The sequence below is a fragment of the Bombina bombina genome, chromosome 6 (assembly GCF_027579735.1).
Source record: "Bombina bombina isolate aBomBom1 chromosome 6, aBomBom1.pri, whole genome shotgun sequence".
In the NCBI taxonomy this organism is placed as follows: domain Eukaryota; kingdom Metazoa; phylum Chordata; class Amphibia; order Anura; family Bombinatoridae; genus Bombina; species Bombina bombina.
The window spans coordinates 250,343,297-250,360,790 of record NC_069504.1 but is presented as its reverse complement, the minus strand read 5'-3'; the positions used below and the strand labels follow the sequence as shown (position 1 = coordinate 250,360,790).

The 17,494-nt window shown below is 36.7% G+C and overlaps 1 protein-coding gene across 1 annotated transcript in view; it reads left to right on the top strand.

The window, feature by feature from the left end:
• TPH2 (tryptophan hydroxylase 2) overlaps nt 1-17,494 on the top strand; it is a 688,548-nt gene that overhangs the window by 333,528 nt on the left and 337,526 nt on the right. Inside the window, exon 8 of the mRNA XM_053716778.1 lies at nt 10,764-10,899. Within this exon, the coding sequence (XP_053572753.1) occupies nt 10,764-10,899 (136 nt within the window). The remainder of the gene's footprint in view (nt 1-10,763; nt 10,900-17,494) is intronic.

Here is a 17,494-nt window from a genome sequence, read left to right as displayed (position 1 = left end):
TTTTGCTTTGTTCTCTTGGTATTCTTAGTTGAAAGCTAGATCTAGGTGGTTCATATACTAATTTCTTAGACCTTGAAGACTGCCTCTAATCTGAATACATTTTGACCACTAGAGGGCATTAGTTCACATGTTTCATATAGATAACATTGAGCTCATGCACGTAAAGTGACCTAGGAGTGAGCACTGATTGGCTAAACTGCATGTCTGTCAAAAGAACTGAAATAAGGGGGCAGTCAGCAGAGGCTTAGATACAAGATAATTACAGAGGTAAAACGTGTATTATTATAACTGTGTTGGATATGCAAATCTGGGGAATGGGTAATAAACGGATTATCTTTCTTTTTAAACAACAAAAATTCCGGTGTTGACTGTCTCTTTAAAGGGACATAAAATACGTTTAGCTAGTGCCTGTGCAACATAGAAATATATATATATATATATATATATATATATATATATATATATATATATATACACATACATACAGTACTGTGCAAAAGTCTTAGGCCACCATTAGATTTGTTGTTTTAGCAAAGTTTTAATGACCATCCATATTTATTTTTTGGTTTATTTTTAAGATACAAACAGAAAATACAGGAAATATGTACACAGAGTATAACAAACACAATTTATAGAACAAAATGGCTTCTTCAGGCTAGTCAGTATTTAGTGTGACCTCCCTTGGCACTATGCACATCTTGAACTCTTTTGGGGAGACTGTCCTGAAGTTATCTGAAGTAATCTTCTGGTATATTATACAAGGCTTCTTTTAGCACTTCCCAGAGTTCTTATTTAGATTTAGGTTGTCTTTTATTTCTTTATCTGTCTAGGTGATCCCATACTGCCTCTATAATATTATATATATATATATATATATATATATATATATATATATATATATATATATATATATATATATATATATATATAGATAGATAGATATATATTAATATCCAACTCTTCTTCTCACATATTGTTGACAATTGGACCCAAAAATTTCAAACTTGGATTTTTCACTCCATAATACTCTTTTCCACTGATCTTCATTCCAATCCTTGCGAGCTTTAGCATATCTTATTCTTTTCACCCTGTTCCTCTTCCAAAAAAGTAGTTTCTTGGCTGCTACCCTTCCACAAAGACCATTCCTGATCAAGCTTCTTCAGACTGTATAAGGTTCAACTTGGCATCCCGATGAAGCTGCCAGATGCTGAGCCAGGTCCTTACTGAACTTCTTCTGATCTATCGAAGAAGAAACTCTGAGAAACTTCTCATCAGATTTTGAAAGTTTTCTTGCCCTCTCCTGATTCTTCAAATTTCTTTATAACAGCTTTAATACTACATCTTGAGTATCCAGTTTGTTTGCTGATTTCCCTTTAAGAGTGACCTTGCTGATGCAAAAGTATGATTTTATGTCTGTCATATTCTGTGATCTTTGATATTTTGAATGAAATTATGTGATTGAATGTTGGTCTTATTAGCAAGCTTCAAATGAATTAAACTCATACCTCATGTGTATGTTATGCTCAATCATGTCTTGCACCAACCTGGCTACGAGAGCCAGGTTCCTGCTATTGCTCAAGTATAAGGGGAGGTCATACTAAATATTTGCCACTTTAGCCTATAGAAGCAGTTTTTTTTCTGATTTATTTCAGTTTTTTACTACTAAATACAGTTATCCTGTATTTTCTTGTTGTATTCTAATAAAGAGTCTGAGAAATAATTATATATGGTCATTATACCATTGCTGAAACACCAAATCTAATGTTGGCCTAAGACTTTTGCACAGTACTGTATATATATGTGAAAAAAAGACCTGTTTGTGTTTAAATGTATAGGTCCTCAGTATGGATGTACTGTATATGTTTTTCTTTCATGTAATTAACAAGAGTCCATGAGCTAGTGACGTATGGGATATACATTCCTACCAGGAGGGGCAAAGTTTCCCAAACCTTAAAATGCCTATAAATACACCCCTCACCACACCCACAAATCAGTTTTACAAACTTTGCCTCCAAGGGAGGTGGTGAAGTAAGTTTGTGCTAGATTCTACGTTGATATGCGCTCCGCAGCAAGTTGGAGCCCGGTTTTCCTCTCAGCGTGCAGTGAATGTCAGAGGGATGTGAAGAGAGTATTGCCTATTGAATGCAGTGATCTCCTTCTACGGGGTCTATTTCATAAGGTTCTCTGTTATCGGTCGTAGAGATTCATCTCTTACCTCCCTTTTCAGATCGACGATATACTCTTATATTTACCATTTCCTCTACTGATTCTCGTTTCAGTACTGGTTTGGCTTTCTACAAACATGTAGATGAGTGTCCTGGGGTAAGTAAGTCTTATTTTCTGTGACACTCTAAGCTATGGTTGGGCACTTTATTTATAAAGTTCTAAATATATGTATTCAAACATTTATTTGCCTTGACTCAGAATGTTCAACTTTCCTTATTTCCAGACAGTCAGTTTCATATTTGGGATTATGCATTGAATTATCATATTTTTTCTTACCTCAAAAATTTGACTTTTTTCCCTGTGGGCTGTTAGGCTCGCGGGGGCTGAAAATGCTTCATTTTATTGCGTCATTCTTGGCGCGGACTTTTTTGGCGCAAAAATTATTTTCCGTTTCCGGCGTCATACGTGTCGCCGGAAGTTGCGTCATTTTTTGACGTTATTTTGCGTCAAAGATGTCGGCGTTCCGGATGTGGCGTCATTTTTGGCGCCAAAAGCATTTAGGCGCCAAATAATGTGGGCGTCTTTTTTGGCGCTAAAAAATATGGGCGTCATTTTTGTCTCCACATTATTTAAGTCTCATTATTTATTGCTTCTGGTTGCTAGAAGCTTGTTCACTGGCATTTTTTTCCCATTCCTGAAACTGTCATTTAAGGAATTTGATCAATTTTGCTTTATATGTTGTTTTTTTCTTTTACATATTGCAAGATGTTCCACGTTGCAACTGAGTCAGAAGTTACTACAGGAAAATCACTGCACAGTGCTGGAGCTACCAAGCTAAGTCTGCTATAAACTTTTGGTATCTGTTTCTCCAGCTGTTATTTGTATTGCATGTCATGTCAAACTTATTAATGCAGATAAAATTTCCTTTAGTACTGTTACATTACCTGTTGCTGTCCGTCAACATCTAATTTTCAGAGTGTTCCTGATAACATAAGAGATTTTATTTTTTAAATCCATTAAGAAGGCTATGTCTGTTATTTCTCCTTCTAGTATACATAAAAGTCTTTTAAAACTTCTCTTTTTTTCAGATGAATTTTTAAATGAACATCATCATTCTGATACTGATAATGGTTCTTCTGGTTCAGAGGTTTCTGTCTCAGAGGTTGATGCTGATAAATCTTTGTATTTGTTCAAGATGGAATTTATTTGTTCTTTACTTAAAGAAGTGTTATTTGCATTAGAAATAGAGGATTCTGGTCCTCTTGATACTAAATGTAAACGTTTAAATAAGGTTTTTAAATCTCCTGTAGTTATTCCAGAAGTGTTTTATCTCCCTGATGCTATTTCTGAAGTAATTTCCAGGGAATGGAATAATTTGGGTAATTTATTTACTCTTTCTAGACGTTTAAGCAAATTATATCCTGTGCCATCTGACAGATTAGAGTTTGTTGGGACAAAAATCCCTAAGGTTATGGGGCTGTCTCTACTCCTGCTAATGTACTACTATTCCTATGGCAGATAGTACTTCATTTAAGGATCCTTTAGATAGGAAAATTGAATCCTTTCTAAGAAAAGCTTACTTATGTTCAGGTAATCTTCTTAGACCTGCTATATTTTTAGCGGATGTTGCTGCAGCTTCAACTTTTTTGGTTAGAAGCTTTAGCGCAACAAGTAACAGATCATAATTTTATAGCATTATTATTATTCTATAACATGCTAATAATTTTATTGGTGATACCATCTTTTGATATCATTAGAGTTGATGTCAGGTATATGTCTCTAGCTATTTTAGCTAGAAAAGCTTTATGGATTAAACTTGGAATGCTGACATGTCTTCTAAGTCAACTTTGCTTTCCCTTTCTTTCCAGGGTAAATAATCATTTCGTTCCTTTCCTCACAACAAGGAACAAAAGCCTGATCCTTCATCCTCAGGAGCGGTATCAGTTTGGAAACTATTTCCAGTTTGGAATATATCCAAGCCTTATAGAAACCTATAGCCAGCTCCTAAGTACCTATGAAGGTGCGGCCCTTATTCCAGCTCAGCTGGTATGGGGCAGATTACGTTTTCTTCAAAGAAATTTGGATCAATTCCGTTCTTAATCTCTGGTTTCAGAAACATTGTTTCAGAAAGGTACAGAATTGGCTTCAAGTTAAGGCCTCCTGCTAAGAGATTCTTTTCTTTCCCGTGTCCCAATTGACACAGCAAGGCTCAGCATTTCTGAAATGTGTTTCAGATCTAGAGTTGGCTGGAGTATTTATGCCAGTTCCAGTTCTGGAACAGGGGCTGGGGTTTTATTTTATCTCTTCATTGTACCAAAGAAGGTCAATTCCTTCAGACCAGTTCTGGATCTATCATTATTGAATCGTTATGTTAGGATACCAACATTCAAGATGGTTACTGTAGGACTATCCTGCCTTTTGTTTAGCAAGGGCATTATATGTCTACAATAGATTTACAGGATGTGTATCTGCATATTCCGATTCATCCAGATCACTTTTAGTGTCTGAGATTCTCTTTTTAGACAAGCATTACCAGTTTTGTGGCTCTACTATTTGGCCTAGCCTCAGTTCCAAGAATTTTTTTCAAAGGTTCTCGGTGCCCTTCTTTCTGTAATCAGAGAATAGGGTTTTGGTATTTCCTTATTTGGACGATATCTTGGTACTTGCTCAGTCTTCTCATTTTCGAAGAATCTCATACGAATCGACTTGTGTTGTTTCTTCAAGTTCATGGTTGGAGGATCAATTTACCAATCAGTTTATTGATTCCTCAGACAAGGGTAACCTTTTTAGGTTTCTAGATAAATTCAGTGTCTATGACTCTGTCCTTGTCAGACAAGAGAAGTTTAACATTGATATCAGCTTGTCAAAACCTTCAGTCACAATCATTCCCTTTGGTAGCCTTATGCATGGAAATGTTGGATCTTAGGACTGCCGCATCAGATGCGATCTCCTTTGCTCGTTTTCACATGCGACCTCTTCAGCTCTGTATGCTGAACCAATGGTGCAGGGATTACTCAAAGATATCTCAATTAATATCTTTAAACCGATTTTACGACACTCTCTGACATGGTGGACAGATCACCATCGTTTAGTTCAGGGGGCTTCTTTGTTCTTCCGACCTGGACTATAATCTCAACAGATACGAGTCTTACAGGTTGGGGAGCTGTGTGGGGGTATCTGACGGCACAAGGGGTTTGGGAATCTCAGGAGGTGAGATTTCCGATCAACATGGAACCCCGTGCAATTTTCAGAGCTCTTCAGTCTTGGCCTCTTCTGAAGAGAGAGTTGTTCATTGTTTTCAGATAAGACATTGTCACAACTGTGGCATACATCAATCATCAAGGAGGGACTCACAGTCCTCTGGCTATGAAAGAAGTATCTCGAATTTTGGTTTGGGCGGAATCCAGCTCCTGTCTAATCTCTGCGGTTTATATCCCAGGTATGGACAATTGGAAAGCGGATTATCTCAGTCGCCAAACGTTGCATCCGGGCGAATGGTCTCTTCACCCAGAGGTATTTCTTCAGATTGTTCAAATGTGGGAACTTCCAGAAATAGTTCTGATGGCTTCTCATCTAAACAAGAAACTTCCCAGGTATCTGTCCAGATCCCGGGATCCTCAGGCGGAGGCAGTGGATGCATTTTCACTTCCTTGGAAGTATCATCCTGCCTATATCTTTCCGCCTCTAGTTCTTCTTCCAAGAGTAATCTCCAAGATTCTGAAGGAATGCTCGTTTGTTCTGCTGGTAGCTCCGGCATGGCCTCACAGGTTTTGGTATGCGGATCTTGTCCGGATGGCCTCTTGCCAACCGTGGACTCTTCCGTTAAGACCAGACCTTTTGTCTCAAGGTCCTTTTTTCCATCAGGATCTGAAATCCTTAAATTTAAAGGTATGGAGATTGAACGCTTGATTCTTGGTCAAAGAGGTTTCTCTGACTCTGTGATTAATACTATGTTACAGGCTCGTACATCTGTATCCAGAGAGATATATTATAGAGTCTGGAAGACTTATATTTCTTGGTGTCTTTCTCATCATTTTTCTTGGCATTCTTTTAGAATACCGAGAATATTACAATTTCTTCAGGATGGTTTAGATAAGGGTTTGTCCGCAAGTTCCTTGAAAGGTCAAATCTCTGCTCTTTCTGTTCTTTTTCACAGAAAGATTGCTATTCTTCCTGATATTCATTGTTTTGTACAAGCTTTGGTTTGTATAAAGCCTGTCATTAAGTCAATTTCTCCTCCTTGGAGTTTGAATTTGGTTCTGGGGGCTCTTCAAGCTCCTTCATTTGAACCTATGCATTCATTGGATATTAATTACTTTCTTGGAAAGTTTTGTTCCTTTTGGCCATCTCTTCTGCCAGAAGAGTTTCTGAATTATCTGCTCTTTCTTATGAGTCTCCTTTTCTGATTCTTCATCAGGATAAGGCGGTGTTGCGAACTTCTTTTGAATTTTTACCTAAAGTTGTGAATTCCAACAACATTAGTAGAGAAATTGTGGTTCCTTCATTATGTCCTAATCCTAAGAATTCTAAGGAGAAATCGTTGCATTCTTTGGATGTTGTTAGAGCTTTGAAATATTATGTTGAAGCTACGAAATCTTTCTGTAAGACTTCTAGTCTATTTGTTATCTTTTCCGGTTCTAGGAAAGGCCAGAAAGCTTCTGCCATTTCTTTGGCATCTTGGTTGAAATCTTTAATTCATCTTGCCTATGTTGAGTCGGGTAAAATTCCGCCTCAGAGAATTACAGCTCATTCTACTAGGTCAGTATCTACTTCCTGGGCGTTTAGGAATGAAGCTTCGGTTGACCAGATCTGCAAAGCAGCAACTTGGTCCTCTTTGCATACTTTTACTAAGTTCTACCATTTTGATGTATTTTCTTCTTCTGAAGCAGTTTTTGGTAGAAAAGTTCTTCAGGCAGCGGTTTCAGTTTGAATCTTCTGCTTATGTTTTTTGTTAAACTTTATTTTGGGTGTGGATTATTTTCAGCAGGAATTGGCTGTCTTTATTTTATCCCTCCCTCTCTAGTGACTCTTGTGTGGAAAGATCCACATCTTGGGTAGTCATTATCCCATACGTCACTAGCTCATGGACTCTTGTTAATTACATGAAAGAAAACATAATTTATGTAAGAACTTACCTGATAAATTCATTTCTTTCATATTAACAAGAGTCCATGAGGCCCACCCTTTTTTGGGGTGGTTATGATTTTTTTTGTATAAAGCACAATTATTCCAATTCCTTATTTTATATGCTTCGCACTTTTTTTCTTATCACCCCACTTCTTGGCTATTCGTTAAACTGATTTGTGGGTGTGGTGAGGGGTGTATTTATAGGCATTTTAAGGTTTGGGAAACTTTGCCCCTCCTGGTAGGAATGTATATCCCATACGTCACTAGCTCATGGACTCTTGTTAATATGAAAGAAATGAATTTATCAGGTAAGTTCTTACATAAATTATGTTTTTGCAGCTGCACTTACAGGCAATGGGCTAGATTAGAAGTGGAGTGATATTTTGCATTTTCGCTATAGTGAAAACTCCGCTAGGATTTTCATTTTTGCGCTAGTCGGGTTGCACTGGTATTAGGAGTTGAAAGTAAACTGTTTTTTCTCTAGCGGTAACCCAACATGAACTTATGAATATTTCCTTTTCCAATGTTCTTTATTTAACGGAATATGTTCTATTTATTCATAAATAAATATTTCAAAATAAATCTGTTTTTGAACAAATATATAGTTATACCTATATATATATATATATATATATTAATATATATATATATATATATATATATATATATAAATATAATTTTATATAGATATAGATATACCTGTATGCAGATATATATGGGAATATCTATTTACATATACAAATATATATTTATACATATATATATATATATATATATAGATGATTATATATAGGTATAGATATATACAGATATATATAGGAATATCTATTTAAAAATACATAGAACATATTCTGCTATGTACAGAACATTGGAATGTGAAATATTTACAGTATACACAAAGTAAATATCTTTATTAAATATGAATACTGCATAAATATCTTTTTTATGAGTTTTCATCTACTTAACTGCAAAAGGCACTAATGCAATTATATACTGTATATGTCTACATATATTTATGTCTTTGTATGTGTCTGTAAATAAATATATACACATATAAATACATTTAATATATATGTACACATATATAGACATATATACAGTCATGGCCAAAAATATTGGCACCCCTGCATTCTGTTAGATAATGCACCACTTTGCTCAGAAAATTGTTGCAACTACAAATGTTTAGGCATTATCATGTTTATTTCTTTTGTTTGTATTTGTATGACACAAAAAAGTGGAGAGAAGAAAGCCAAATCTGACACATTCCACGCAAAACTTAAAAAAATTGACTGGACAAAATGATTGTCACCCTCAATTTAATATTTGGTAGCACACCAAAATAACTGAAATCAATCGCTTCCTGTAACCATCAATGAGTTTCTTACACCTCTCTACTGGAATTTTGGACCACTCTTCTTTCGCAAACTGCTCCGGGTCTCTAAGATTGAAAGGGTTCCTTTTCCCAACTGCCGTTTTGAGATCTCTCCACAGGTGCTCTATGGGATTAAGATCTGGACTCATTGCTGGCCAATTCAGTACTCTCCAGCGCTTTGTCTTAAACCATTTCTGGGTGCTTTTTAACATGTGCTTTGGGTCATTGCCCTACTCACCTGACGGGGACCCAACTTTCTGACACTGGGCCCTGCATTACACCACATAATTCTTTAGTAGTCTTCAGATTTCATAATGCCATGATTTCTATTTCTTTCTAATGACACGGTGAGTCCACAAATCATCTCTAATTACTATTGGGAATATCAGGGGGAGGCAAAGAGCACCACAGCAAAGCTGTTAAGTATCACCTCCCTTCCCTCCAACCCCAGTCATTCTCTTTGCCTGCTTTGCAAGGAGGTGGTAAAGTTTAAGTGTCTGAAAGAAATTTCTTCAATCAAGAGTTTATTATTTTAAAGCAGAGCAGGTTTGCCCAAATCTTTTCTGGGGTCTAGCCGTAGTCCATGTCAGTCTCTTCAGTAGAGCAGTGGTGGCTTTTAAGCAATTGGGAACTTGTGGGGTATAATCCCCACTGCGCCTCTCAGTTTGTTGCTGCCCTAACTTGAAAGCCTGAGTAAGATTACTCAGTCTTCCTTTTTTTCAACAGGTCCATGTGAGGGAGAATGCCTCTCAAACCTAGTGAGCTGCCCTGCTGCCAGGCAGATTTACATTGAGGTAAGTGCTTAATTTCATTTTTTAAGAAGGAGAAAATATTGGCACTTTAACAGTTAGCTCTGTATGGGACGTTAGATGCATTAATCCTATTATGGGTTAATAGGATAATGTGAGGCAGTTTGTGCAGGCACTGGGGACGAGAGGACTAATTTCTTAATAAGGCTCAGTTAGTTTTTTTGTCTCCGGTGTGTTCCGGTCAGGGTGGATGCCTTTTCTGAAGCGGCAAAAATAGTTTTTGCGTGCTTGTTTCTTAATCACTTCCTGACTGCCGGAAGATGATCCGTGAACTCACCGTGTCATTAGAAAGAAAAAACAAAATTTATGCTTACCTGATAAATTTCTTTCTTTCTTGACACTGTGAGTCCACGGCCAGCAATGTTTATTCAGACAGTCTTTTTGTTTTGTAAACCTCAGGTACCTCTGCACCTTGTGTTACTTCCTTTCTCTCCTTTTCCTTCGGTCGAATGACTGGGGTTGGAGTGAGGGGAGGCGATTCTTAACAGCTTTGCTGTGGTGCTCTTTGCCTCCTCCTGCTGGCCAGGAGTGATATTCCCAATAGTAATTAGAGATGATCCGTGGACTCACCGTGTCAAGAAATAAATACATTTATCAGGTAAGCATTAATATTGTTATTTTCAGCACCTGGTAATTGATACAGGTGAGTTTAATTACAAATTACAGGAGCATCACAAACTTGGAGTGTAATTATTTGTTACAATTTTGAGAAGGTGCCAATAATTTTGTCCAGTCCATTTTTGGAGTTTTGCGTGGAATGTGTCAGATTTGGCTTTTTTCTCTCCACTTTTTTGTGTCATACCAATACAAACAACAGAAATAAACATGAGTTGGCTAAACATTTGTATTTGCAACAGTTTTCTGGGCAAAGTGGTGCATTATCTGACAGAAATGCTGGGGTGCCAATATTTTTGGCCATGACTGTATCTATTATGTATGTATCTTTATGTTAAACTGATTGTAAACTTTAACAAAATAAAGTCCAGTATCACTATAATTCATTAAAGTTTACAATGATGCATATTTTTGTTATGGTAAACATAACGCCGATCCTGTGCCCGCAGCTCCTGCTTTCTTTTGCATATGGATGATGAATCTGGCTTCCTTCGATCGGTGTGTGCCCCCTTTAGTGTCCAGCAATTAAAACAGGGAGCAATCAATTGTGAAAACCCTTGCAAAATCGTTTGCTCTCCACTTGTATCATTTTATGTCTTATTTGCTATGGAACATTTGTTAAGCATTTTCAATAACTTGTATTACTTTATTTTGTTGTTGATTTTCCTCTTTAGAAAGATCTGGCTTCATGGTGAGACCTGTTGCAGGTTATCTATCTCCGCGAGACTTTTTAGCAGGCTTGGCTTATCGAGTATTTCACTGCACTCAATACATTAGACACGGATCAGATCCCTTCTATACACCTGAACCGTAAGTACGCTGCGTTCCTAATTTGTAGCAAGAGGAAATCTGGCTGTGGAGATTAATATGCAACAGAGGATGCAACATTTAAATTATAGCGCATTCAATTATGCTAAGGTTCCTCTGTGCTCTATACGACTAATGAACAACATCTGTCATTTTGTATCCAAGAAAATCTATAAAGGTTGGGTTCACTTGATTATAGGAAAATACAGGTTTCAAACTCTTTTTTTTTTTCAAGGTGCAATTATTTTCTTCTTCTGAAGGCAGTGTCTGTGAATTAAGAGTCCAGGCCTTTGTATACTCTTTGCATTACAGAATCAATACAAGACAGAAAGCTTCTGCGTACAAACCAGTGATAGTAGCAGCACAAGAGACCCCTGCTTTATGCTTTATAGATTTAATTGCTTTCAGTAAAGTAAATTATTGAATTAACTGTTGAGAAGTTAGTCATCACCTATTAGAAAGTACAGGGAATATCTACTTTAGATCTGTCACTGAGTAACTATATAGCAATGAAAAACCTAAAGAAAAACAAAACAAGTAACTCATGCTATAGATTTGAAATGTTAGAACTTGGAATTATCATCAGTACATTGATAACATGACCATTAATGATTGTATTGTCTGAGTTCAGACTGTTAAGTCGGTCAGTTAATGTGCGTTATGTGCCATGATGCATGTATGTCATTTACATTTCAAAAGAAGCTCTTGTAAAAGATGTGTTCATTTATTGGAACCTAATCAGTGTTTCATGAAATGTGCAATGCACGGAGAAAGACTATTTCTTTCCTGTGAATGTAATTAAATGTATAGTACTTAGAAACACATTTGTGGCCATAAGACTACTATTTAGTTAGTACGGTTTAATAAAGCCCAAATGAAAATGATTATGTAAATTACAATATTACTTAGCTGGGACTTAAATGGGACCATTTAATCAAAAATATATAAAAGGTTATTCCAACATGAGTTTACATTTAATGCATATAATTTAAATGGACAGTCTAGTCAAAATTAAACTTTCATGATTCAGATTTACTTTCATGTTTCAATTTACTTTTATAATCAAATTTGCTTTGTTCTCTTGGAATTCTTTGTTGAAAGCTAAACCTATTCTAATTTCCAAGCCCTTGAAGGCCACCTCTTATCTTAGTGCATTTTTACAGTTTTTCACAGCTAGACAGTGCTAGTTTGTGTGTGCCATATAGATAACTTTGTGCTCACTCCCGTGAAGTTATTTATGAGTCAGCACTGATTAGCTAAAATGCAAGTCCGTCATAAGAACGGAAATAAGGGGGCAGTCTGCATAGGCTTAGATACAAGGTAATCACAGAGGTAAAAACTATCGGCTAGATTACAAGTTTTTGTCGGTAATGGTGTGCGGGGCTAACAAGCTTTTTTTTCTCACCGCTCACTTAAGACAACACTGGTATTACAGGTTTTCTTCAAGCCGGCGTTAGCCTCAGAAAAGTGAGCGTTGAGCAAAATTTAGCTCCACATCTCACTGTAATACCAGCGCTGCTTACGGTAGCGGTGAGCTGGCTAAACGTGCTCGTGCACGATTTCCCCATAGTAAACAATGGGGCTGAGCTGGCTGAAAAAAAACCTAACACCTGCAAAAAAGCAGCATTCAGCTCCTATCGCAGCCCCATTGTTGGGGAAATAAAAGTTATGTCTGCACCTAACACCCTAACATGAACCCTGAGTCTAAACACCCCTAATCTTACACTTATTAACCCCTAATCTGCCGCCCCCGACATCGTCGCCACCTACATTATATTATTAACCCCTAATCTGCCTCTCTGGACACCGCCGCCACCTACATTATACTTATGAACCCCTAATCTGATGCCCCCAACATCGCCGAACCCTACATTATATTTATTAACCCCTAATCTGCCCCCCCCATGTCACCGCAACTATATTAAATTTATTAACCCCTAATCTGCCTCCGCCAACATCGCCGCCACTATAATAAATTTATTAACCGCTAAACCTAAGTCTAACCCTAACACCCCCTAACTTAAATATAATTTAAATGCATCTAAATAAATTAACTACAATTAAATAAATTAATCCTATTTAAAACCGATAAAATAAACCCTAAGCTAGCTACAATATAACTAATAGTTACATTGAATCTATCTTAGGGTTTATATTTATTTTACAGACAACTTTGTATTTATTTTAACTAGGTAGAATAGTTATTAAATAGTTATTACCTATTTAATAACTTCCTAGTTAAAATAAGTACAAATTTACCTGTAAAATAAATCCTAACCTAAATTACAATTACACCTAACACTACACTATCATTAAATTAATTTACTAAATTACCTACAATTAAATACAATTAAATTAAATAAACTAAAGTACAAAACCCCCCACTAAATTACAGAAAATAAAAAAAGAATTACAATTTTTTAAAACTAATTACACCTAATCTAATCCCCCTAACAAAATAAAAAAGCCCTACCCTACACTAAATTACAAATAGCCCTTAAAAGGGCCTTTTGCGGGGCATTGCCCCAAAGTAATCAGCTCTTTTACCTGTAAAAAAAAATACAATACCCCCAACATTAAAATCCACCACCCACACACCCAACCCTACTCTAAAACCCACCCAATCCCCCCTTAAAAAACCTAACACTACTCCCTTGAAGATCACCCTACCTTGAGCTGTCTTCACCCAGCCGGGCACAAGTGGACCTCCAGAGGGGCAGAAGTCTTCATCCGATCCGGGCAGAAGAGGTCCTCCAAGCTGTTAGAAGTCTTCATCCAGGCGGCATCTTCTATCTTCTTCCATCCAGAGCGGAGTGGGTCCATCTTGAAGACATCCGACGCAGAGCATCCTCTTCCATCCTATGGCAACTGAAGGATGAAGGTTCCTTTAAGTGACGTCATCCAAGATGGCGTCCCTTCAATTCCGATTGGCTGATAGAATCCTATCAGCCAATCGGAATAAAGGTAGGAAAAATCCTATTGGCTGATGCAATCAGCCAATAGGATTGAGCTCGCATTCTATTGGCTGATTGGAACAGCCAATAGAATGCAAGTTCAATCCTATTGACTGATTGGATCAGCCAATAGGATTGAACGTCAATCCTATTGGCTGATTGCATCAGCCAATAGTATTTTTCCTACCTTAATTCCGATTGGCCAATCGGAATTGAAGGGACGCAATCTTGGATGACGTCATTTAAAGGAACCTTCATTCTTCATTCGCCGTCGGATGGAAGAGGATGCTCCGCGTCGGATGTCTTCAAGATGAACCCGCTCCACTCCGGATGGAAGAAGGTCCACTTGTGCCCGGCTGGGTGAGGACGGCTCAAGGTAGAATGATCTTCAAGGGGGTAGTGTTAGGTTTTTTTAAGGGTGGATTGGGTGGATTTTAGAGTAGGGTTGGGTGTGTGGGTGGTGGGTTTTAATGTTGGGGGGGTATAGTATTTTTTTTCCAGGCAAAAGAGCTGATTACTTTGGGGCAATGCCCTGCAAAAGGCCCTTTTAAGGGCTATTTGTAATTTAGTATAGGGTAGGGAATTTTATTATTTTGGGGGGATTTTTTTTATTTTATTAGGGCTATTATATTAGGTGTAATTAGTTTAAAAAAAAAGTAATTATTTTTTTATTTTCTGTAATTTAGTGTTATTTTTTTGTACTTTAGTTTATCTAATTTAATTGTAGTTAATTTTAGGTAGTTTATGTAATTAATTTAATGATAGTGTAGAGTTAGGTGTAATTGTAACTTAGGTTAGGATTTATTTTACAGGTAAATTTGTACTCATTTTAACTAGGAAGTTATTAAATAGTTAATAACTATTTAATAACTATTCTACCTAGTTAAAATAAATACAAAGTTGCCTGTAAAATAAATATAAACCCTAAGCTAGCTACAATGTAACTATTAGTTATATTGTAGCTATCTTAGGGTTTATTTTACAGGTAAGTATTTAGTTTTAAATAGGAATAATTTATTTAATTGTAGTAATTTTATTTAGATTTATTTAAATTACATTTAAGTTAGGGGGGTTAGACTTAGGGTTAGACTTAGGTTTAGGGGTTAATAAATGTAATATAGTAGCGGCGACGTTGGGGGCGGCAGATTAGGGGTTAATAAATGTAGGTAGGTGTCTGCGATGTTAGGGACGGCAGATTAGGGGTTAATAAAATTTAACTAGTGTTTGCGAGGCGGGAGTGCGGCAGTTTAGGGGTTAATATATTTATTACAGTGGCGGCGATGTCCGGTCGGAAGATTAGGGGTTAAACATTTTAGTTAAGTGTTTGCGATGTGGGGGGGGGGGCTCAGTTTAGGGGTTAATAGGTAGTTTATGGGTGTTAGTGTAATTTTTAGCACTTTAAATAAGAGTTTTATGTTACTGCGTTAGCCCATAAAACTCTTAACTACTGACTTTTAAATGCGGTAGGAGTCTGGACAGGAGAGGATCTACCCCTCACTTTTTCCAGCAGTCGTAATACCGGCGTTAGGAAAATCCAATTAAAAAGATAGGATACGCAATTGACGTAAGGGGATTTGCGGTATGCGAAAATCGCGGAAAAAAAGTGAGCGGTACACCTGTACCTGCCTGACTCGTAATACCAGCGGGCATTAAAAGCAGCGTTGGGACCTCTCAACGCTGCTTTTTAAGGCTAACGCAGGACTCGTAATCTATGTGTATATTAATATAACAATGTTGGTTATGCAAAACTGGGGGATATGTAATAAAGGGAATATCTATGTTTTTAAACAAAATAAAAATTGTAGTAGACTATCCCTTTTCATGGTTACATTGGCATGTGCCTCACTATCGTTTTTGATAAAATATCTTTGTGTTAAAATTGTTGAAAATTATTTTAATTAAATATTTTTTAAAGATAAGTTTAACTAGTTTTCTTAGTACATAGTGTGCATAAGTAAGTTTTGTGTACTGACACTCACGAAACATGCAGCTTGGGAATACAGTATTAAACCTTAGTTGGGAATAGGATGCCCTTTATGAATGTATCTGAAGTCAGTTGAAAGAAAAGAGAAAATTACATTTTCCAGAGACCATCATATTCTCATTTGGAATCAAAGACAGCTGCAGTTTAATGTAGCAAATACCAGGTAGGTATCTTATAATGTATTCGGCTCATTTGATCACAAATCTGATAAACAGCTGGTATAGTCAGCCTTTCCATGAACTGAAATAAAAGTCATTTTGAAGCTTATGAGTTTTTTAAAAGCTTTAGAGTAGACTGTCATAGTAAAGCAAAAAGCAAGCAACCTGCAATTATATACTTTGTTTAGAATTACTATTATGACTTAAATACCTTTCACCTAGATTACGAGTTTTGTGTTAGAGGCTGTGTGGTGCTAACGAGCAGTTTATGCTCACCGCTCACTTACAGACAGCGCTGGTATTACGTTTTTTTACAACCCAGACAAGAAGTGAGCGTTGAGCTAAATTCTGTTCCTTACTGCTCTAATACCAGCGCTGCTTACGTTAGCGGTGAGCTGGTGTAACATGCTCGTACACCTAACACCCTAACATGAACCCCGAGTCTAAACACCTCTAATCTTACACTTATTAACCCCTAATCTGCCGCCCTCGACATAGCCGCAACCTACATTATATTATTAACCCCTAATCTGCAGCTCCGGACACAGCCGCCACCTACATTATACTTATGAACCCCTAATCTGATGCCCCCAACATCGCCGACACCTACATTATATTTATTAACCCCTAATCTGCCTTCCCCAATGTCGCTGAACCTACTTACACTTCTTAACCCCTAATCTGCCGCCCCCAACGTCGCCGCCACAGTAATAAACATATTAATCCCTAAACCGCTGCACTCCCGCATCATAAACATTAGTTAAAAATTATTAACCCCTAATCTGCTGTCCCTAACATCGCCACCACCTACCTACATTTATTAACCCCTAATCTGCCGCCCCCAACGTTGCCGCCACTATTCTAAATTTATTAACCCCTAAACCTAAGTCTAACCCTAACCCTAACACCCCCTAACTTAAATATAATTTAAATAAATATAAATAAAATTCCTATCATTAACTAAATAATTCCTATTTAAAACTAAATACTTACCTATAAAATAAACCCTAAGATATCTACAATATAAATAATAGTTACATTGTATCTAGTTTAGGGTTTATTTTTATTTTACAGACAAGTTTGTATTTATTTTAACTAGGTAGAATAGTTACTAAATAAATATAAAAGTACCTGTAAAATAAAACTTAACCTAAGTTACAATAACACCTAACACTACACTATAATTAAATTAATTCCCTAAATTAAATACAATTAAATAAATTAGCTAAACACATTACAAGATTTTTAAACTAATTACACCTAATCTAATACCCCTAATAAAATAAAAAAGCCCCCCCCAAAATAAAAAAAACCCTACCCTACACTAAATTACAAATAGCCCTTAAAAGGGCCTTTTGCAAGGCATTGCCCCAAAGTAATCAGCTCTTTTCCTGTAAAAAAAATGACAACCCCCCCCCAACATTAAAACCCACCACTCACACAACCAACCCTGCTCTAAAACCCACCCCATACCCCCTTAAAAAAAACTAACACTAACCCCT